The sequence below is a fragment of the Malus sylvestris genome, chromosome 11 (genome assembly GCF_916048215.2).
Source record: "Malus sylvestris chromosome 11, drMalSylv7.2, whole genome shotgun sequence".
In the NCBI taxonomy this organism is placed as follows: domain Eukaryota; kingdom Viridiplantae; phylum Streptophyta; class Magnoliopsida; order Rosales; family Rosaceae; genus Malus; species Malus sylvestris.
Window position 1 is genome coordinate 15,773,800 of NC_062270.1, and position 23,269 is coordinate 15,797,068.

Consider the following 23,269-nt stretch of genomic DNA (forward strand, 5'->3'; position numbering starts at 1 on the left):
AGAGTGATAGAGAGAGAGTGTCTCTTGGTTTTGCAGATCCATGGTGGACGGTGGTGAGGTTGTCACAGTGGTAAGATGAAAAATTGAGAGAGAACCGACACAACTTTTCGTGTCGTTTCCCATAGACGGCGCCAAATGCTGATGCACAAAACCGGAGGGTCTTGGAACAACGTAAATCCGACTATGAATCTGCAAGAAAGTAAAGAACACAAGATGTATCGTGGTTCACCCCAATGTTTGGGCTACGTCCACACTGATATTGATTGTATTTCTCTTTAACTGTATGTATGGATTACAAGGGTGAGGGGGAGTCCCCCAGAGAAAGAGAGTGTTGTGCTTGTGAGGGTATTGCCTTCTGTTGGGTTCACCGAGTCCTCCTTGTAAGGGTGGAGAGTCCCTTTTTATAGAATAAGGGGCTCCTCCTTTTACATAGTTATGGGCTGGGTGATGAGGCCCAAATGTTGAGGCCCAATGTGTCAAAATCTGAGGCCAAATATGTATGGTACCAACAAAGTTAATCCACCAAGAACATCTTATGCTCCTCCTCCTTCCACACAACACCTTCCCATATCAAAAACCAACCATGGAACAATTAATCAAGTAAAAATAATTAATCCAAAATCATAGTATCGACACTGCTTCGTGCCAATCTACATACACAGTATTTCAATGTAAACATACACAGTATTTCAAAAGTAAACCCAATTATTAATAAGAAATCGGAAATAAGTAGAAACCTGCTTATAAACACACCTAAAACTGATTAATCATGTAGCTTTATAACTCAAAAAAAACACAAACTAATAGGAGGGAGCCAAACATATACCACCATAACCAAAATTAATACAGTAGGTGATGCCTTTGACGACATTCCAAGTAAATATTAAACATGCTGTGCGATTGTCTACCATCTAACAAAATTAAGAATGACAAATATAAATACCTTAGTAATGAAATGAGGGAAATACGTTAGTAATGCAGTAATTCTGTTTTAATGCTCCACTAATTCACCGCACCAAAGGCTATTTAACGAAAAAGAAATAAGGAGAATGTAGACAGGGAATTGATATTAGTAATGCAAAGACTTATGTGATACATACAATGAAGATTACATGAAGGCTAGACAACTACCTTCATGGACAATGACATAATCTGCTTGTAGCAGTCATTAGCTATCCCTGCTGTTCTAGGAAGACAAATTAGAGGAGGTACTACTTTCGGGCCAAAAATCTGCATACACAGTATTTCAATGTAAATAATACATTATTTCAAAAGTAAACCCAATTATCAATAAGAAAACAGAAATAAGCAGAAACCTGCTTATCAACACGCCTAAAATTGATTAATCATGTAGCTTTACAGCTCAATAAGGGTACATACATAAGAAGCTCCCCATGCAGAACCTCAACTCACAATTGAGCAAATTAGAAAGAAAAAACCCCACATCAAAATTCACAAACTTGATACAAACCCATGTCATAATACGGTTGAAATTACAAAACTATGCACAAACATAGGAACTATCTTACAATTGGGTTTTATAAAAAGGTAAGACTAAACCCAAAAGAACAAAAAATCCAGCAGTAAAATCCAGTCATAATACAGTTGAAAATACAAAACCATGTCATAATACAGTTGAAAATACAAAACTATGCACAAACATATGAACTATCTTACAATTGCGTTTTATAAAAAGGTGTGACTAAACCCAGAAGAACAAAAAATCCAGCAGTAAAATCAAAGTAAAGAATCAAACCCAGTAACAAAATCACAAAAAAATGGAGAAATTTGAAAAGGTAATGGAGAAGTGGAGGTGAAAAGAAACGTAATGGGATCTTGTGAAGAGGGACCTGGGACTTGAAGTAGATGTAATCTCCGGGAAGAGTGAGAATTGAAAAATATCAATGTATTAAAAGCGTGAGGCATGGGCGAGGTGTCCGAGGCGAAGCCCGGCCTAGGCGTGAGGGGAAGCCTCACGGGATTTAATTTTAATTTATATATATGTTTTATATATTATACATATGATTGTATAAAAATAATAGTATGTAAAATAAACATCCATTCTCAATTTTTCATTCAAATCCATAGTCATTCAAAAGATAATATCATCCAAATTCACCATTCAAAGGTAATATCATCCAAATTCATCATTCAAAAGGTAATACAAACAAAGAAAACAATCATTCATCCAAATCCTCTTCATAGAAATCAAAATACAAACAAAGATATCAATCAATCATCCAAATCCTCTTCATCTAAATAAAAGGCATCATCCTCTTCATTGCCAACTCTAAATGACCTTGTAGGGTATGTCATCAATTCATCAAAAGATTCTTCCGAATCATACTCCACATTTCTTCGACTTGAGGATTCTTCATTACCTCGTTTTCTTTTATGTGTAATAGGATCCCGAGGTTGAGTAGGCTCATGAGGAGGAGTAGGCTCACGAGGAGGAGGAGGAGAAGACTCTCTAGGCTCTCGAATGTATGGGACACCTTCATAAACCGGGGGTGGCACATTCCTTATGGCCTAAACATTATACAATAACTCATCCTCAAGCCATGTAGAATCTTCGGGAAGAACGGGATTTTCTATCTCCGTTATCCATTCATCATCGGAGGCAATTTCTTCTACAACAATAGGATCATACTTCTCCCTCCTTTTCTTACTTCTCTGTTGTAAAGCCAAATTATACTTGACATAGGCTAAAGCATTAAGCCTTTTGTCTTCAAGCCTATTCCTTCTTTTTGTATGAATCTACAAATAAATCAATTCTATTACTCAAGTCTAATCGTTTTAAGCAAAAATGACACTTAAGATACTAATAATATATTTACTTACCATTGAAAATGTGCTCCAATTCCTCTCCCATCCCGATGCACTACAAGTAAGGCTTAGAACTCAGACAGCAAACTTCTTTAACTCGGGTGTTTTATGCCCAAAGCGCTCCCACCAAGCCGCTAAAAAAATAATATTAGTAAGGTAAGTAATTTAAGGGTTAATGATAAAAAGATATTAACAATTGACTAATTAAATCTTACTTGGTGTTCGCTTTTTCCTAGTTTACATAGCCATAGAATCCGCAAATGGACCATGCTTATCATTATATAAATCCAATTGACAATCGGCCTCTTCACGTTCTTTCCCTTTCCCAAGCATCCGATCCATGCAAGCAAACAACCCATTTACCACTTCATCAGTAGCTAAGAAACCATCCTCACATCGAAATTGTGGGTTTAAGTAATAGCCCGCCACATGTAGTGGTTGATGAAGTTGTTCGTCCCACCTACGATCTATTTTTCTCCAAATAGGCATATATTTTTTCTCCACTTTGTTAAGATTGCTTGCAATTTTCTCTTTTGCAGCATCCATCAACTCATATATAAAAATCATGGGAGGTCTCTCCTCCGAATCAACCTCTCTCAAAACACAAACAAGAGGAAGAACACCCTTAATGCAAAAGGAAACTCGACCACAAAACTCACGATCATGTAACACATGATGCTTAGCCAACTTTGCTTGACGGGATTTTGCATAGGTACTTTCCGACCATTCTTGAGAGGCAAACAAAGCAACAAGATTATCCTTTTGCTTTTGTAAGCTTTGTAGTGTAAGGAAAGAAGTGGCAAACCTAGTGACCGCCGGACGAAGAATTTCCGAATTGTTGGTGTATTTTCTCATCAAAGCTAGTACCCATTGATGCCCATATAGATACTTTGAAATACACCTAGCACGTTTGAGTGTGTCATCAAACCATGTCATCTTAGAAATATCTTCTAGCGTTAAATCAATGCAATAAGCCACACATGGAGTCCACCACACATTCTCTTTCCTCTCCATAAGTTTTGACCCGACATTCTTGTAGTTCAAAGCATTGTTGGATACAACTTGAACCACATTCTCCTCCCCAACTTCTTGAATAACATCATCCAAATAATCATACAACAAATCTCAATTCTTAATAGAAGCCGATGCATCAATCGATTTCAAGAACCAAGTACCTTGCGGGCTATTGACAAGAAAGTTGATTAAACACCTACTTTTGCCATCCGACCATCCATCCGACATAATAGTGCATCCATATCTCTTCCAAGCCTTTTGATGTTCTTTCATCATAGTTTGTACATCCTCAACTTCTTCTTTGAGCATCCAAGTTCTATATTCATGGCTTGTAGGAGCATTAAAGCCGGGACCAAAATTGGATACCAATTTCATTGCATTAACATAATGTTCATTGTTTGCCGCATTGAATGGAATGACACTAGTGTAGAACCATCGCGCAAGTGCTCGGGATGCCTGTCGTCTTTCCTCTTTTTTGAAAGGTGTATTCAATGTGGCTTGATGAGCTTCCGATGTAACATACCTATCAAGTGGTCCCCTTGACCTAGGTGGTAGAAAAGAACCAGTTTGTTGTGAATATGTGGCACTCCCACTCCCACTACTTACATATGGTGTCCCTTTTGTACCCATATCGACACTTTCACTTTCTTCTCCCCCACCACGACACAACTCATGGCTAGCTTTCCTCTTTTCTTTAGTTGCCATAACATTAGCATAGCATTCTTCCTTCACATTGGGTGGGATTTTTTTACAATTTATCATTCCTCCCTAACTTACACCACCCAAGTGATGTTTGAATCTAGAAATTGAACCCGTGCATTTGTGGTTACAAAAAACACAATAGAAGTGCTTGGTGACAGGATCAAAATTCTTTGTCCATTGCAAAGCAAAATCTTTCTTACAAGAAGAAGCCATATTCTTCAATGCCCTAAACAATAAACATACGATGCATGCATACAGTTAATGAACCAACAATTTATGTATTTATAATTTTATATACCATGGCAGATTATCACATAAAAACACATGGCAGATTATCAAAGAATGAAAACACACGTGGCAGATTATCACATAAACAGCACAGATTACCAAATAAAAAAAAACAAAAAAAGGCAGCACATGGGTGCACTGCACGCAGAGACTTCCCAAAAAAAAAAAAAAACAGAGGCAGAGACTTCCCAGAAAACAGAGGCAAAGACTTACCCAGAAAACTAAATCCCTAAACAGAGGCAGAGACTTCCCCAGAAAAATAAATCCCTAAATCCTCAATTTTTTTGCTTCTGTGACTTCAATTTCAGAAACCCAAACCCTAACCTTTGCGATCTTGCTGACGGCGCTGTGGTGACAGTGTTGCGGTGACGGCGGCTGGATGATAGCGGTGTCGGTGCTGCTCCAAGCGATGGCGTGACGTTGCTGCTTCGAGCGGTGGGCGGCGTGATTCTGGCGCACGGGAGAAGAAGAAGAAGAATGCGAAGAAGACTGAAGAAAATCGAAGGTATGTATGAATAACAGGTATAAAGCTGAAAATCCTTACCCAAACGGCGTCGTTTTGGGTTTGGATGGCTTTTAAAAAAAAAACAACCAGGGCGCCTGGACGCCTTGAGGCACGCCTCCACTGCCTCGGCGTCTCCGGCGAAGCATTTCGCCTACTCCATCAAAACTGAGGCGTTTTGTCTCGTCGCCCAGCCTCAAGAGCGCCCTAGGCGCGCCCTGAGGTGAGTTCTTTAAAACATTGAAAAATATTAAAAATGAAATGGGAAAATTGAATAACAAACATGTAAATGAAGAAGATAAAAGACCATGATACTCTGCTGCTCCTTGTGATCCAAATTTGAAGAAGAATGGTGGTTTCTTCCTTCCGTGTATCTAGATCTCTTTGTTTCTTCTATCCCTACATTGCTGACCTAAACAACATCAAACCAAGTGCAATACAATCAAATCCAATGTAATACTCAGATAAACAAAAGAGAGACCAACGTCCCTCCACCAACTACCCACTACAAAGTATGTACAAAAAATATATGCTGATCAAAAGTCCAAGCAACAAATGAGAAAATTTTCGAGCAGTGCAACCATGTAAATGAAGAAGGAAAAAGACCATGATCAATTACTCTGCTGCTCCCTTTTTGTGTTCCACGGAATTTTTCAGAGCTTCAACTCTGTAGTCCTAATCCTTTTCCCGAATCTGCAAGGAACAAAGAAGATGAAAAGAGTGAAAAATCAGAACTGGACTTGGGGATTTTCCGTGGCTCTGTAGATGCCCAATCTCTTTTGACACACACAATCTCACCCATTGCGTAAGATAGTCACCATTCCAAAATTAACGACAGAAAAAAACCAAAAAATGAACCCTAGTTTTTTAAATTGGGAAGTTGGGTACTTGGAAAAGATGGCAATGAAGGCGACGGTTTTAGTTTCAAATAGCTTAATCGAAGCAAGATCCAGACGAACAACAAATGGGTAACTGAGATAGAGTGAGAGGAAGATCGAAGCTTACATGAAAGTTGTTGGTGCGGTTGGATCTGAGTGAGACTGCGGTTTCCTTCCATTACGTGTGTTCTTCTCACAAGGTAGTGGGAAGAAAACTGTTTATACTATTTTGTTAATTTAATTTTTTTTTTGTTTTGTTTTTATGACAAAATTATCCCTGCTATTTTGTTTGTATTATTTTCAGCTAGTTGTGAATTTTTTTTTGTTTGAGAGGCTTTATAGTCCAATTCTTTTTAGTGAAGCCTTGAGACACCAAACTTTCATTCTGACTTTCTAATATTAAAGATAGAAGTAACATATTTACGAATTTGACCTTATTTTTGTGAGCAGTTATCCGTGTGCTTTATGTATGAAATGAGGGCATTCTTGGCATTTCCGAATGCTTCACCAAAATGGCCTTCTCCCTTTATATATATAGATTAATAATACAAAGTGAGAGCCTCAATTTAGTGAAGCATTCTAAAATGTCAAGAATATCCCTATGTTTCCTTCACAATTAAAATGCAAAAAATCCAAAAAACGAGGACAAAAATGTAAAAAAGAACTTAACTTATCAAAAACCGTATTGGAAATAAAACATGGCAATTAAAATTAAAAAATCATGATAATTATCCTCTAAAAATTAACAGTTATGGAGAGGAGAGAAAGATAAATGATAAAGGCAACAAAAACAAATTAAAAATAAAACAAATTAAAAGTTAGTAGTTATCGTTTGATTTTTTAAATGGATATCGATGGGAAGGCGCCTAAAAAAAATCGATTGGCCGGGCTTCTATTTTAGTTATTTGTCTCTTTATTCACCTTAATTTCTTGATGCATGAATTTCGACTGCCTTCTTCACATGCGATGCTATTTGAATTAATTTGGTGAGATTCTTGACTCAAAAGGCTTATACCAACCATTCATATCCATCTTTTGTGAAATCTTGGTGCTTTTTATTTCAATTTTCTTATTCTTTCTCTTTCCTTTTTGTTATAGTGTCAAGACGAATTTATGTGGCTCCAAAGTTCAAAGGTTTGAGTAACTTTGGGTAAATCTCAATCTAAATTTACCTTTTCAGTTTTTAGGTTTTTTTACAGTTTATCTTTTAGGTAATGAATTTGATGCGCTCTACTGTAGCTTTGAGGATGTATATATGCGTTTGTATTTAGTATTTCTAAGTCAATTTTAGTTTTTTTTTACTTCTTCCTTTGAAATCTTCATTGTGCATTTTTTAAATTTTGGTCAGATTAGGAGTTTCAATTTTGATTATCTTAATGTGCTACACATGTGCTATGGTAATTTAAAAAAAAAATATTTGTTTTCATTCTCAGGATATTTTCAAGAATACCCACAAAAAAAAAGAAGAAGGAACTACCTATTGATAAGATCCCAAACAAAACGTGTCTCTATTTTACACTTGGTTGGGAGATATCTATCGGAGTAAAAACTACTGATCTAAGCCAACTGATTCTCAAAGAGTGGAAAAAGAAGAAGCATGAGTAGTATCTATTCTAAATTCGTTATTAAATTTGTTATAAAAATTCTAACATTATATGTACCTTCAATATATAGGTGGCGCATGAAAAAGGTTGTAGAAGAATTAAAACCTTCAACAACTCCTCACATGATCACATCATACGTATTTGGAATAAAGTCCAACAAATTAGGTACAATACCATTTCTTACCTATTTATTTTTAATGGCATTCTCTGTATCATTCTACAAATTAATTATCTCAAATTATAAAATAAAAAAAAATCTACAAATTAATTTTCTCAAATTATAAAAAAAACAATATATGGGTGCAGGAAAAATGTTACAGCCCGTCCTGAGATTTTCTTATTAAGGACGTGAAATGTCGGATTTGCCCTTAGCGGGGGCTAAGGTACGTGTGTGTGACATTATTTGGATTAATTCTATATAAGTTTTGGATTTAAATTTTAGTTTTATAAAATTTTGTGGTTAGGGAATTAGATGAAATGGATGGTGAGGATTGGTGTTGGACACCTCACACACTCCCTGTCCTCTCCCTCTTTCCCGTAACTCTCTCTCTCATCCCTCACGGCTTTCTCTCTCTCTCACTCTCGAAGTGTATGGACCTCACCCAAAACCCTCCAAAACTCAGCGGATCGAAGCTATGGAGGTAAGATTCTTCATCCTTTCGTCGTCCTGAGTTGAATGGTACTAATTTTAGATAGTGAAACCTTCGATATAACGTGAAACCCGAACCCCCATTTTTTGTCACTGTTCATGCACACGTGAAATGTTGTGTTTCAGGGAATTCTAAGCTTATAGTGAGCTTAATGAGGTCCCAAGGAAGCTCGGAGTGCTTCGTTTGAAGGTTTTGGACGTCGGGATCACTAGGTTCGATTTTGGCCGGTTTTGCTTGGAATTTTCCCGTGAGATTTAGTTGTTTTTGGAACTTAAAAGTAGTGTATCGTGAATCTACATGTTTGGGGCTTCATTTTGGTATAAAATACGAAGAAAATGGTTGAGAAACGAAGGAGAACAAGGAGTTTCAAAGTTGGCCGGAAATCGGCCATCGGAAAGTTCAGTCCGGCGAGCCGAGGTTAGGGATGATGCGCGTGGGGGCGCGTGTCCCCGTGCCTGTCCCGGCGCGTGGGGGCGCATGCGGCCTCCAAAAATTTATGTAAAAATTTCTCGACGTCCGTGACGTCGAGTAGGTCGATGTGGTATATTCATATACCCAAATTGAGCATCGTATGAGAAATTATTTCGAATTGTTGGTTATGTGTTTAAATTAATGTTTTTATAGTTGTTTCGCATATAGGTGACACCTATCCCGAGGATGAGCGCATCCAGGGACGTCACGGGGGTTATGACCCATCGACTTACCAGTGAGTAGGCAATTTTGTTTTCGTATTACCTATATACTACTGTTTTTCCCAGAAAATGCGTTTATATGAAAATATGATTTAAATTGCCATGCATGTAATTGTTGAGTTACGAATTGATAATTGATGCATATATATGTGTGAATTGGTGCCGTGGACGCACAGGTGAGTATCAGGTGAGTTTATATGGTTTATATGAATGAATGATGATGTGATTGCGTTGTGAGCTCATAAACTGCACCTTTGGTATTAATTCTTATAGTATTCACCACACCGCACGCTCGCCTTGGATCCAAGTAAGTGGATGTCGTACAGACCACTAGAGGTGGTTCCGACATGCCAGTCGTACAGACCATTAGAGGGGTTCCGACTGGTGGGTGACTTTAGATTATGTGCACAGATGATTGATGAGAGAAGCACTATAGCGTATTATTTCACCATCTTAGTCGTACAGACTACTTTAGGTAGTTCCGACTTATGTGCAGTGTAGTGCCGTACAGGTCACAGTTGGTGACTCCGGCTGGATGGGATATTGAGCTATAGAATCAGCCGTATAGGACCACTGCAGGGTCTCCGGCTGATTTATTATTTCACCTGAGTTATATTGATGCATTCATATTATATTTTGGCATGGCATGGCATATACTTTCTGAGATGTTATGTTGATAGATGGTAAGCTGAGTTTTGATGATTTATGTATATATATATGTTTATATACTATTTTTCTGGGAAAGTATACAGGTTTTACGGTGAGGGGTTAGAAATGTTTTAAATGAAATGTTTTGGAAAATCTTTGGTTTTACTGACCCACTCATCTTTGTTTTGTGCCCCTCCAGGTTCTAGTTAGCAGTTGGTGGCTCACGAGGTCTTTTTCGGCATTCTGACAGACGTTCTGCATGTAGGACTCACCTGCGGGTGTTGTACTTTAATTATGGTCCTACTTGACTGCACTTATACCTACGCTCTGAATTCGTGTGCTTTACTTTATAACTCTCTTTTGTATGCTAGTAGGTTATGCTGCTAGTGGTTGGTTTAAATTCCTTCATATTTCTGTTATATCTTGCTTCCGTGTCGCACTTTTGGCTACGTCACACTCACGTGACGGCCAACACGCCTTGATTCTAGGATCGGGGTGTGTCAAAAAAGATTAATAGTGACCAAACAACTTTTCTAAATACAATAAGTCTTCTCTTATTTTCATACGGAAGTATATTATAATTTCAAATTGCATTCAATTTTCAAATAGAAATAAAATTGCATTTTTTGTCAGTTTTACAAGCATCACACCTATCTCAAAGTACAAAGGTTGAAGTACAAGATTAGGTAACATTTCATACCATTTAATTTTGTAAACACGATTACAGTTTATTACCTCAAACTTGACAAATTATTTATCTTTCAATATCCTAAAAGTAACTGAAGTAAAAGTATTGCCATGAGAAAATTGTCAAAGTTAAAGGTATTTCGGTTAAATTGCTTACAACCTTTATATTTGAGATTGTGCATTATAGTTAGACTTCTTATTTAATCATCATTGATTGCAGATTAACCATGAAAATCTAAAGCATCAAGTGCAAGCAAATGGGAAGCAAGCATGACTTTGATTTCACATGTAGACGCTATGTTTACATATGTACATGTTTTACATATTTTGCTTTGCTTCATATATTAGGAGTTCATCCCTAGCTAGCCTATAACTTTGATTGAAAACTTATACAACAACAACAACAACAAAGCCTTTTCCCACTAAGTGGGGTCGGCTATATGAATCCTAGAACGCCATTGCGCTCGGTTTTGTGTCATGTCCTCCGTTAGATCCAAGTACTCAAGTCTTTTCTTAGGGTCTCTTCCAAAGTTTTCCTAGGTCTTCCTCTACCCCTTCGGCCCTGAACCTCTGTCCCGTAGTCACATTTTCGAACCGGAGCGTCAGTAGGCCTTCTTTGCACATGTCCAAACCACCGGAACCGATTTTCTCTCATATTTCCTTCAATTTTGGCTACTCCTACTTTACCTCGGATATCCTCATTCCCAATCTTATCCTTTCTCGTGTGCCCATACATCCCACGAAGCATCCTCATCTCCGCTACACCCATTTTGTGTACGTGTTGATGCTTCACCGCCCAACATTCTGTGCCATACAACATCGCTGGCCTTATTGCCGTCCTATAAAATTTTCCTTTGAGCTTCAGTGGCCTACGACGGTCACACAACACGCCGGATGCACTCTTACACTTCATTCATCCAGCTTGTATTCTATGGTTGAGATCTCCATCTAATTCTCCGTTTTCGTGCAAGATAGATCCTAGGTAGCGAAAACGTTCACTTTTTGTGATCTTCGCTAGATTGCTCCGGTCATTAGTGTGGATAAGTATATAAATGGATAGAGATAGGAAAGCAAACACAAGATGTACGTGGTTCACCCAGATTGGCTACGTCCACGGAATAGAGGAGTTCTCATTAATTGTGAAGGGTTTACACAAGTACATAGGTTCAAGCTCTCCTTTAGTGAGTACAAGTGAATGATTTAGTACAAATGACATTAGGAAATATTGTGGGAGAATGATCTCGTAACCACGAAACTTCTAAGTACCGGAGTGTGGTATCGTCTTGACTTGCCTTATCTGTCTCATAGGTAGATGTGGCATCTTCTCTGGAAGTACTCTTCCTCCATCCAGGGGTGGTATCTGTAACTGGTGGAGATGCACAAGGTAATGTATCAATTTCACTTGAAGCTTACTTGTAGTTTCAGGCTTGGTCAAGCGCGATACAAACCATGTAGTAGGAGTCCCCAAGTCGCCGGGCTAGGGGATCTGCTGAAAGAGGTGACAGACAAGGTAAGCAATCAGAGCTCCGGCTGATTGTTCACATTCTCCCTATCTTGCAGGCAGCATGAAGGATAAAGAGAAGAAAAATGAGAAGAGATGATATGGGATACTTTTGCTTTTGAAGAAGTAACTTTCCACAGGCTTATTCTTGAACCGGGCTGGAGGGTTTTCTGGTTTCCTCCGGAGTATAAGGCCGACTGAAGAATTTGAGGGTCAAAACAAGTCCATCAAATCTAGAGTACGTTCGACCCTGCTGATATGGGATACTTTTGCTTTTGACAGAGTAGTGGATGTATCGGCACGTGTGCTGTTACGCTTGTCTCCACATGCTTCCTTGTATCCTTCTCACTTGCCCTATCTGTTCCTCAGGCAGATGCGGTATCTTCCCTGGAAGCATAAGATGTTGAAGATGAGTACTCGAGAGCAATGCCAGGTAAGTAATCAGGTAAGGGGTTCCAGGCAGTCAGTTCCTGGCTGGAAGCTTGATTCCAAGTGCTGACTGATTGCTCTCTTTCTCTTTGTCTTGCAGGTAAGAACAAGGCCAAAGGAAAAGACAGGGAAAAAGCATGATATGGGATACTCTTGCTTTTAACCCTGATGATATGAGATATTCTTGCTCTAGTATAGCTTGTTTACAGAGGTATTATCGGGGGGAAAGAAAGCTGAATATTTCGAAAGGCTTCGTTGGGAGTGCCCTCTCAGATAAGAGGAGGGGTTGAGCATTTTTGCAGGTCTGCCTGTCCGTTAGGGGTGGAGGTCGACATATATAGGAGTCTCCCTAACATCAAGTAATAATGCTATTCCTTTACCCTGCTTGGTCAAAGCACAGTAGTGGGAGCTGCCAGCTTCACATGTTTTAACTCTGTCAGAGCACTTTGAAAAAGTGGTCTGTGGTATCTGGAATAAGCCTGTGGAAAGCTGATGTTGCGTGTGAAGATTACAGACAAGCTTTATCCAAGGAGATCCAGCTCTTGAAGTTGGGAAAGCGGTGCCTCTTCGGTTTTCGAACAAGCAATCCTGTCGGGGATCTGGCTCTCGAGATTCGGAGAACGATGCCTCTTCGATTTTTGAGAAAGCAATCCTGCTGGGGGTCTGGCTCTCAAGATTCGGAGAGCGGTGTCTCTTCGATTTTTGAAAAAGTAATCATGTTGGGAGTCTGGCTCTCGAGATTCGGAGGGCGGTGCCTCTTCGATTTTGGAGCAAGCAATCTTGTTGGGAGTGTTTTCTCGAATGTGAGTAAAGGTTGGCCATGTTTGCTAGTCTACCTTGCCACGAAGCACAGAGGTTGACACACAGGGACTTTCCAATTATCCAGCAGTGGTACTGTTCCTTTACCCTCTCTTCGATTTTTGAGAAAGTAATCATGTTGAGAGTCTGGCTCTCGAGATTTGGAGGGCGGTGCCTCTTCGATTTTGGAGCAAGCAATCTTGTTGGGAGTGTTTTCTCGAATGTGAGTAAAGATTGGGCATGTTTGCTACTTTACCTTGCCACGAAGCACAAAGGTTGACACACAGGGACTTTCCAATTATCCAGCAGTGGTACTGTTCCTTTACCCTCTCTTCGATTTTTGAGAAAGTAATCATGTTGGGAGTCTGGCTCTCGAGATTCGGAGGGCGGTGCCTCTTCGATTTTGGAGCAAGCAATCCTGTTGGGAGTGTTTTCTCGAATGTGAGTAAAGGTTGGGCATGTTTGCTAGTCTACCTTGCCACGAAGCACAGAGGTTGACACACCGGGACTTTCCAATTATCCAACAGTGGTACTGTTCCTTTACCCTTGTGGGTAATAATATGGTAGCTAGACCTTCAAAATTTATGTGTCTAAACTTTGTTAGTGTTGTTTCTTTGCAATTCTTTTACCCTTCTTGGTCAGAGCGATGTAGCGGGAGCTGCAAGCTTCACGTGTCTCAACTTTGTTAGAGAACTTTGGCAAAGTTATCTGTGGTACCCATGAGTTACTGTTGCGTGTGGGAAGTGGGTGATTGAACAGTACGATTCATGTGCTTTCTACTTCGCCAGAAATCTTCAACAGAATGCCCATAATTTCCGCAAAGCTGAGTGTGCGTGTGACAGGTGCTGACAAGGCTGGAAAAGTAGGTGCCTCTTCGATTTCTGAGATCGGCCCTCGTGGTCTCTGAGCAGCCCAGCTTTTGAGAAAGCAAGCCTCTTCGATTTCTGAGATCGGCCTTCGTGGTCTTTGAGCAACCCAGCTTTTGAGAAAGCAAACGCCTCTTAGATTTCTGAGATCGACCCTCGTGGTCTCTGAGCAGCCCAGCTTTTGAGAAAGCAAACGCCTCTTCGATTTCTGAGCAGGCGCCTCTTCGATTTCTGAAGCTTCGTCGAGGGCAGATTTTTATAAGGGCTGACATTAAGTTCCAAAGCACACTTGAATATCCACTAGTAGAAGCTCCATTCTTGCACTTCTAAGATCTTGATTTGTCCGACCTCTTCTCTCTTCAACACCTTTGAAAATGTCTGGCCCCTCCGACCGTCGTTTTGACTTGAACCTTGTTGAAGAGGCAGCCCCGCCTTCTCCAGACAACATATGGCGCCCATCCTTCATCTCCCCTACTGGTCATCTTACCGTTGGGGATTCCGTGATGAAGAATGATATGACCGCTGCAGTAGTGGCCAGGAACCTTCTCACTCCCAAAGATAACAGACTACTTTCCAAACGGTCTGATGAGTTGGCTGTTAAGGATTCTCTGGCTCTCAGTGTTCAGTGTGCAGGTTCTGTGTCTAATATGGCCCAACGCCTATTTGCTTGAACCCGCCAAGTTGAATCATTGGCGGCTGAAGTGATGAGTCTCAAACAGGAGATTAGAGGGCTCAAGCAGGAGAATAAACAGTTGCACCGGCTCGCACATGACTATGCTACAAACATGAAGATGAAGCTTGACCAGATGAAGGAATCTGATGGTCAGGTTTTACTTGATCATCAGAGATTTGTGGGTTTGTTCCAAAGGCATTTATTGCCTTCGTCTTCTGGGGCTGTATCGCGTAATGAAGCTCCCAAATAATCAACCTCTGATGCCTCCTCCTTCTAGGGTTTTGTCCAGTATTGAGGCTCCGAAAGATCCCCCTCCGGTGCCTTCTCTTTCTGGGGCTCTACCGACTGCTGAGACTTCTCCTAAGCAACCTTTGTGAAGGCTCCCTCTTGTTTGTTTATTTGACTCAAGTATATGTACATATTTGTAACTTATCGGGGATATCAATAAATAAGCTTTCCTTCATTTCAACGTATTGTGTTAAATACACCAAAGCCTTCTTCGCTAAGTTCTTTGAAATTTCTTTTGTTGAAGCTTGTATGTTGAAGCTTTGTGAGTGGAGCATGTAGGTTGAGGTAGTGTTCCCTTAATTTCCCGAGTGAGGAAAACTTCTCGGTTGGAGACTTGGAAAATCCAAGTCACTGAGTGGGATCGGCTATATGAATCTTAGAACGCCATTGTGTTCTGTCATGTGTCATGTCCTCCGTTAGATCCAAGTACTCTAAGTCTTTTCTTAGGGTCTCTTCCAAAGTTTTCCTAGGTCTTCCTCTACCCCTTCGGCCCTAAACCTCTGTCCCATAGTCGCATCTTCTAATCGGAGCGTCAGTAGGCCTTCTTTGCACATGTCCAAACCACCGTAACCGATTTTCTCTCATCTTTCCTTCAATTTCGGCTACTCCTACTTTACCCCGGATATCCTCATTCCTAATCTTATCCTTTCTCGTGTGCCCACACATCCAAAGAAGCATCCTCATCTCCGCTACACCCATTTTGTGTACGTGTTGATGCTTCACCGCCCAACATTCTGTGTCATACAGCATCGCCGGCCTTATTACCGTCCTATAAAATTTTCCCTTGAGCTTCAGTGGCATACGGCGGTCACACAACACGCCGGATGCACTCTTCCACTTCATCCATCCAGCTTGTATTCTATGGTTGAGGTCTCCATATAATTCTCCGTTCTTTTGCAAGATAGATCCTAGGTAACGAAAACGGTCACTCTTTGGTATTTCTTGATCTCCGATCCTCACTCCTAACTCGTTTTAGCCTCCATTTGCACTGAACTTGCACTCCATATGTTCTGTCTTTGATCGGCTTAGGCGAAGACCTTTAGATTACAACACTTCTCTCCAAAGGTTAAGCTTTGCATTTACCCCTTCCTGAGTTTCATCTATCAACACTATATCGTCTGCGAAAAGCATACACCAAGGAATATCATCTTGAATATGTCCTATTAACTCATTCATTACCAACGCAAAAAGGTAAAGACTTAAGGATGAGCCTTGATGTAATCCTACAGTTATGGGAAAGCTTTCGGTTTGTCCTTCATGAGTTCTTACGGCAGTCTTTGCTCCTTCATACATATCCTGTATAGCTTGGATATATGCTACTCGTACTCCTTTCTTCTCTAAAATCCTCCAAAGAATGTCTCTTGGGACCCTATCATACGCTTTTTCCAAATCTATAAAGACCATGTGTAAATCCTTTTTCCCATCTCTATATCTTTCCATCAATCTTCGTAAGAGATAGATTGCCTCCATGGTTGAGCGCCCTGGCATGAACCTGAATTGGTTGTCCGAAACCCGTGTCTCTTGCCTCAATCTATGCTCAATGACTCTCTCCCAGAGCTTCATTGTATGACTCATTAGCTTAATACCCCTATAGTTCATGCAATTTTGTACATCGCCCTTATTCTTGTAGATAGGCACCAAAGTGCTCATTCGCCACTCATTTGGCATCTTCTTCGTTTTCAAAATCCTATTGAAAAGGTCAGTGAGCCATGTTATACCTGTCTCTCCCAAAACTTTCCACACTTCGATTGGTATATCGTCTGGGCCTACTGCTTTTCTATGTTTCATCTTCTTCAAAGCTACAACCACTTCTTCCTTCCGGATTCTACGATAAAAATAGTAGTTTCTACACTCTTCTGAGTTACTCAACTCCCCTAAAGAAGCACTCCTTTCATGTCCTTCATTGAAAAGATTATGAAAATAACCTTTCCATCTGTCTTTAACCGCGTTCTCTGTAGCAAGAACCTTTCCATCCTCATCCTTAATGCACCTCACTTGGTTTAGGTCCCTTGTCTTCTTTTCCCTTGCTCTAGCTAGTTTATAGATATCCAACTCTCCTTCTTTGGTATCTAGTCGCTTATACATATCGTCATAAGCCGCTAACTTAGCTTCTCTCACAGCTTTCTTCACCTCTTGCTTCGCTTTTCTATACCTTTCACCATTTTCATCGGTCCTATCCTTGTATAAGGCTTTACAACATTCCTTCTTAGCCTTCACCTTTGTTTGTACCTCCTCATTCCACCACCAAGATTCCTTTTGGTGTGGGGCAAAGCCCTTGGACTCTCCTAATACCTCTTTTGCTACTTTTCGGATACAACTAGCCATGGAATCCCACATTTGGTTAGCTTCCCCCTCTCTATCCCACACACACTGGGTGATTACTTTCTCTTTGAAAATGGCTTGTTTTTCTTCTTTTAGATTCCACCATCTAGTCCTTGGGCACTTCCAAGTCTTGTTCTTTTTTCTCACTCTTTTGATATGTACATCCATCACCAACAAGCGATGTTGATTAGCCACGCTCTCTCCTGGTATAACTTTGCAATCCTTACAAGTTATACGATCCCCTTTCCTCATTAGAAGAAAGTCTATTTGTGTTTTTGACGACCCACTCTTGTAGGTGATCACATGTTCTTCTCTCTTCTTAAAGAAGGTGTTGGCTAAGAAGAGATCATATGCCATTGCAAAATCCAAGATAGCTTCCCCATCCTCGTTTCTCTCCCCAAAACCATGGCCACCATGAAAACCTCCATAGTTGCCTGTCTCCCTGCCCACGTGTCCATTTAAATCTCCTCCTATAAATAACTTCTCCGTCTGAGCAATTCCTTGCACCAAGTCTCCAAGGTCTTCCCAAAATTTCTCCTTCGAACTCGTATCCAACCCTACTTGAGGTGCGTACGCACTAATGACATTGATAAGTTCTTGTCCTATTACAATCTTGATTGCCATGATTCTATCTCCTACCCTCTTGACATCTACAACATCTTGTGTCAAGGTCTTGTCCACGATGATGCCAACACAGTTTCTCGTTCTATTTGTGCCCGAATACCATAGTTTAAACCCTGAGTTTTCTAGATCCTTTGCCTTACAACCAACCCACTTAGTTTCTTGTAGGCACATAATATTTATCCTTCTCCTCACCATAACTTCTACTACTTCCATAGATTTTCCCGTCAAGGTTCCTATATTCCACGTTCCTAAACGCATTTTGCTCTCTTGAACTCTACCTTTCTGTCCTAGCTTCTTCACCCTTCCCCGTCTAATAGGATCAAAGTACTTCTTTTGTGTGTCCCGTGTAAAGTTGATAGGAGCATATGCTCCCAAACAACTTTGAGTGGAGTCGTTCGAAAAGAAGTTTCTATAGCCCCCTTGCTCATTTAACACTGCATCCGGGTGCCGATGGAGATACAGCGACCCTTGCTCACTTATCACTGTGCTCGGGCCACACAGCGCGCCACTTACGGGTGACGCCCTAGCTTTTGCGCGATTTCGTTCTGGATTCATTTTCATAAGGATTCGACGTGATCATGGAGTGCCGGCTGTCGACTACCTGATGCCCTCCCCCTCCTCCTTTATCCGGGCTTGGGACCGGCAATGTAAGATAAACTTACACGGCGGAGTTTTTGATTGAAAACTTATAAATCTAAAAAATTTTGATTTAAGGACATTAAATGTTATCAGCATGTATTTAGAAATGAAATTACATATCATCTTTTAGATTTTTTTTAATAGTTTATGTTTTCCCATTTTATCTTCGTTGTTGTTTTAAAGGAAAAATAGTAAAAATTGTATGAGAGATTACTCACATATGTGCAAATTGGATGGAATACATGTTGCTAAATTCTTCAACAGAAGTGGCAATATGACAATATGGCATGCATAATGATAACAACATTATCATAGTAAACAAAAATGAAATCCACCATTTTTAATCCCTCATTGACTAAGGAACCCAACTGTTGATTTTAAGGAACCTAACTCTCGATTTTATTCCTATACAATATATAGGGGTAAAATGATATTGATGGATATAAGAGAATTCTAACTACATTGATTAACTTAATTTTTTTTTGTTAATCAGTAATTACCAAAGTGATAATAATGACCAAGCATAGTTCAGTACATGAAACCAAATTCTATCAGCCAAACAAAAAAAAATGACACCATAATAATCAGCAAGCAAAAAAAAAATGTGGAATGGTTTGCAATTCATAAATTTCATTTTTTCTGTACAATGGGCGGGTGCAAAAAGACTAAGTTAGATGATTGAAAATAATAAAAAATTGTTGTGATGGACACACACCCACAATTTATAAAATAATCACTTAAGAAATATAAGAATATCTAAAACAACACATCTTTGGGGCGCGTAGCACCCGTGATGCAAAAATGCCTCTTGCACACACGTTAGTGTGTGCAGAGAGGCTACAAATGTGTTTTCATCAATTTAATAAAATTACAGTGAACAACACATTAGTCTCTTTTATTTTTTTTTCTTTTTTTGTGCGTGCAACAACACAGTGCAAGGGTTAGAATATATATGTTGCATAATATAACGTGTAGAAGTTACAGGTATGTTTGTGTTTGTTCTATTTTGAGTTCAAAATCAACGTCATAATTTCAAGCTTTCTTCAATTTTGAGTTCAAAATCAACGTCATAATTTCAAGCACTTCATCTAATAGCTAATAATGACAATTGACATGCCAAAGAGATGAAAGAATTCAAGAGATTAAGGCACTTGAATTCACCAATGGGGCTGGAGTCGTCTTTGAAATTAGAAAGCAGCAGAATTTGTCCTCTCTGAGAGAAATTTAGTTCTTCTCTTTAAGTAGGACCACCCTCCCTCAAGGTCCTATCGATAAATATGAATGTTTTCAAAGCTACCTGCCAATGACAAACACGAAAATAATACAAAGTTTAACAGGAATCAAAACATAAGTATGCATATATTATCCATAAGACAACGGTGATTCACATACAGCTGATAAGAAAACTATCATATAAGCGTTCCATCGTCCCATGTAAATTGGGACAACATTGAATCGGACCAGTAGAGGATCACTGATTTCACTTCAGAATAGTTAAAAATACATAAACTTATTTTTATGAGTAATTATGCAGTCAAACTCTTCTATTTCCTTTCTTGCTCTTCTGTACTATCACAAAGTGGAGCACCACTGGAAAACGATTAAACACTGCCTCAAACAATAAACACCAAGGCATGCCTAACCAAGGAGGTTGCACGCACAGTTCCTCACACATGTGGGGAACGACTCTGTTGTGTAAATCATCAACACATTGTATGTAGTGAGGCAGTGAAAGGACTACCTTGGTTCTTAGATGTTTAAGCTAATAAGCAATTTCTAAGTTAATAAGCAAGCAAGACATCGATATTTCAAAATCCCATGACTTTCGGCAAGTACTTACTAAATCTTAAGTCCATATAACAACTCAAAACATTTTGAATTCAACTAAGAGAGAAAGCTAGCAATCATACGTTAGCTAACCCAACAACAATGACTTCGATCGACACAAAGGTCTGAATATGATCAACATTAACAAAAAATCCCACTTGCTAAAATCAATCCAATACTAGTTTCACAATTACAAAATGTGTTAAAAACAAAAAATGGACGAAAAAGCAAAGAAGAAGCATTCAAGAGATTAAGGTATTTAAATAATTAGATGAAGTGGACAGAGATCAGTAAAAAGTTGGGGAGGGAAGTGATAATCTCTGCAGTGGTTGCTCAGTAATAAACAATGACACCAAAAAAGGACTGTAAAATTATAAAACCATCCGAAAATTTGAATTAAGCCAAGAAGTTGTTTTTTGTTATTTATCTTAGATGGTTTGTAAAATGAAAATGAACCAAATCAATATGTACCTTTCGTATAACTAAATGACCCCCAAGGTCACTCAAACCATCTTCATCACTTCTTCATTTGCCAAGACAGTACCAAGAGCAGGGCACCAATTAACTAGCACTTCAGCATGAATGTAACAAAGTAGAGTATTAGATATGTGCAATGGTGAAAATGATAGAAACCATCACCGCTGATATCTCATTTATACCTGATACGCCAATCCTATCTTTAATAGCTGAAGAAAGATCCATTGGGTCTGTTGTGGTTTTTTTTTTTTTTGGGTTGAAAGAAATGGTTCATAATTACAAGCAGAGGGATGCCCAGCACACCCAAACAACAGAAGCAAAGGAAAATAGGACATCGAAGACGCCACCACACAGGTCACCAGCTCGTACATTTGTGAGTCATTATGAGTCATGTGTTGACAACAATTGAAGACCATGTGAATGCTACAAGAAAATGGCAGCAACCGTGACTTTGTGTTTGCTTGCATGCAATTGTGCATGATTTCTCTTCTATGCATTAAATGGCAAATGGAGAAAAAGTTGTACTCTAAGGGCTAGGTATAGACTTTGGTGCATGCTAGGTAGGGTAGGTGATGATTATGTCATGTGAACTTAAGATTTTTTGGTCTTGGTTGTTGGCGTAGTTACTAGTGTATGCTTCAACATACAAGCTTTAACAAAAGAAAATTCAAAGAACTTAGCGAAGAAGGCTTTGGGGTATTTAACACAATACGTTGAAATGAAGGAAAGCTTATTTATTGATATCCCCGATAAGCTACAAATATGTACATATACATGAGTCAAAATAAGCACACAAGAGGGAGCCTTCACAAAGGTTGCTTAGGAGAAGTCTCAGCAGTCGGTAGAGCCCCAGAAAGAGAAGGCACCGGAGGGGGATCATTTGGAGCCTCAGTACTGGACAGAACCCTAGAAGGAGGAGGCATCAGAGGTTGATCATTTGGAGCTTCATTACGCGGTACAGCCCCAGAAGACGAAGGCAATAAATGCCTTTGGAACAAACCCACAAATCTCTGATGATCAAGTAAAACCTGACCATCAGTTTCCTTCATCTGGTCAAGCTTCCTCTTCATGTTTGTAGCATAGTCATGTGCGAGCCGGTGCAACTGTTTATTCTCATGCTTGAGCCCTCTAATCTCCTGTTTGAGACTCATCACTTCAGCCGCCAATGATTCAACTTGGCGGGTTCGAGCAAATAGGCGTTGGGCCATATTAGACACAGAACCTGCACACTGAACACTGAGAGCCAGCGAATCCTTAACAGCTAACTCATCAGACCGTTTGGAAAGTAGTCTGTTATCTTTGGGAGTGAGAAGGTTCCTGGCCACCACCGCAGCGGTCATATCATTCTTCATCACGGAATCCCCAACGGTAAGAGGACCAGTAGGGGAGACGAATGATGGGCGCCATATGTTGTCTGGAGAAGGCGGGGCTGCCTCTTCAACAAGGTTCAAGTCAAAACGACGGTCGGAGGGGCCAGACATTTTCAAAGGTGTTGAAGAGAGAAGAGGTCGGACAAATCAAGATCTTAGAAGTGCAAGAATGAAGCTTCTACTGGTGGAGATTCAAGTGTGCTTTGGAACTTAATGCCAGCCCCTATAAAAATCTGCACTCGACGAAGCTTCAGAAATCGAAGAGGCGCCTGCTCAGAAATCGAAGAGGCGTTTGCTTTCTCAAAAGCTGGGCTGCTTAGAGATCACGAGGGTTGATCTCAGAAATCGAAGAGGCGTTTGCTTTCTCAAAAGTTGGGCTGCTCAAAGACCACGAAGGCCGATCTCAAAAATCGAAGAGGCGCTCGCTTTCTCAAAAGCTGGGCTCCCTAGAGACCATGAGGGCCGATCTCAGAAATCGAAGAGGCACCTACTTTTCCAGCCTTGTCAGCACCTGTCACACGCACACTCAGTTTTGCGGAAATTATGGGCATTCTGTCAAAGACTTCTGGGGAAGTAGAAAACACATGAATCTTACTGTTCAATCACCCACTTCCCACACGCAACAATAGCTCATGGGTACCACAGATAACTTTGCCAAAGTTCTCTGCCAAAGTTGAGCACGTGAAGCTTGCAGCTCCCACTACATCGCTCTGACCAAGAAGGGTAAAAGAATAGCAAAGAAACAGCACTAACAAAGTTTAGACCCATAAATTTTGAAGGTCTAGCTACCATATTATTACCCACAAGGGTAAAGGAACAGCACCACTGCTGGATAATTGGAAAGTCCCTGTGTGTCAACCTCTGTGCTTCGTGGCAAGGTAGACTAGCAAACATGCCCAACCTTTACTCACATTCGAGAAAACACTCCCAATAAGATTGCTTGCTCCAAAATCGAAGAGGCACC

General features: G+C 40.0%; 1 protein-coding gene and 1 pseudogene across 1 annotated transcript; both read right to left on the reverse strand.

Annotated features, from left to right (window-relative positions):
* Positions 1–1,945: 1,945 nt before the first annotated feature.
* LOC126590263 (uncharacterized) lies at positions 1,946–2,928 on the reverse strand (annotated as a pseudogene).
* Positions 2,879–4,470, reverse strand: LOC126590264 (uncharacterized). The gene is made up of 3 exons (XM_050255760.1): positions 4,002–4,470; positions 3,042–3,950; positions 2,879–2,960 (listed from the first exon to the last, which is right to left on the reverse strand). The coding sequence occupies exons 1-2, from the start codon at positions 4,468–4,470 to the stop codon at positions 3,064–3,066; spliced, it is 1,356 nt and encodes a 451-aa protein (XP_050111717.1). The 3' UTR covers positions 2,879–2,960; positions 3,042–3,063.
* Between the last annotated feature and the right edge of the window lie 18,799 nt (positions 4,471–23,269).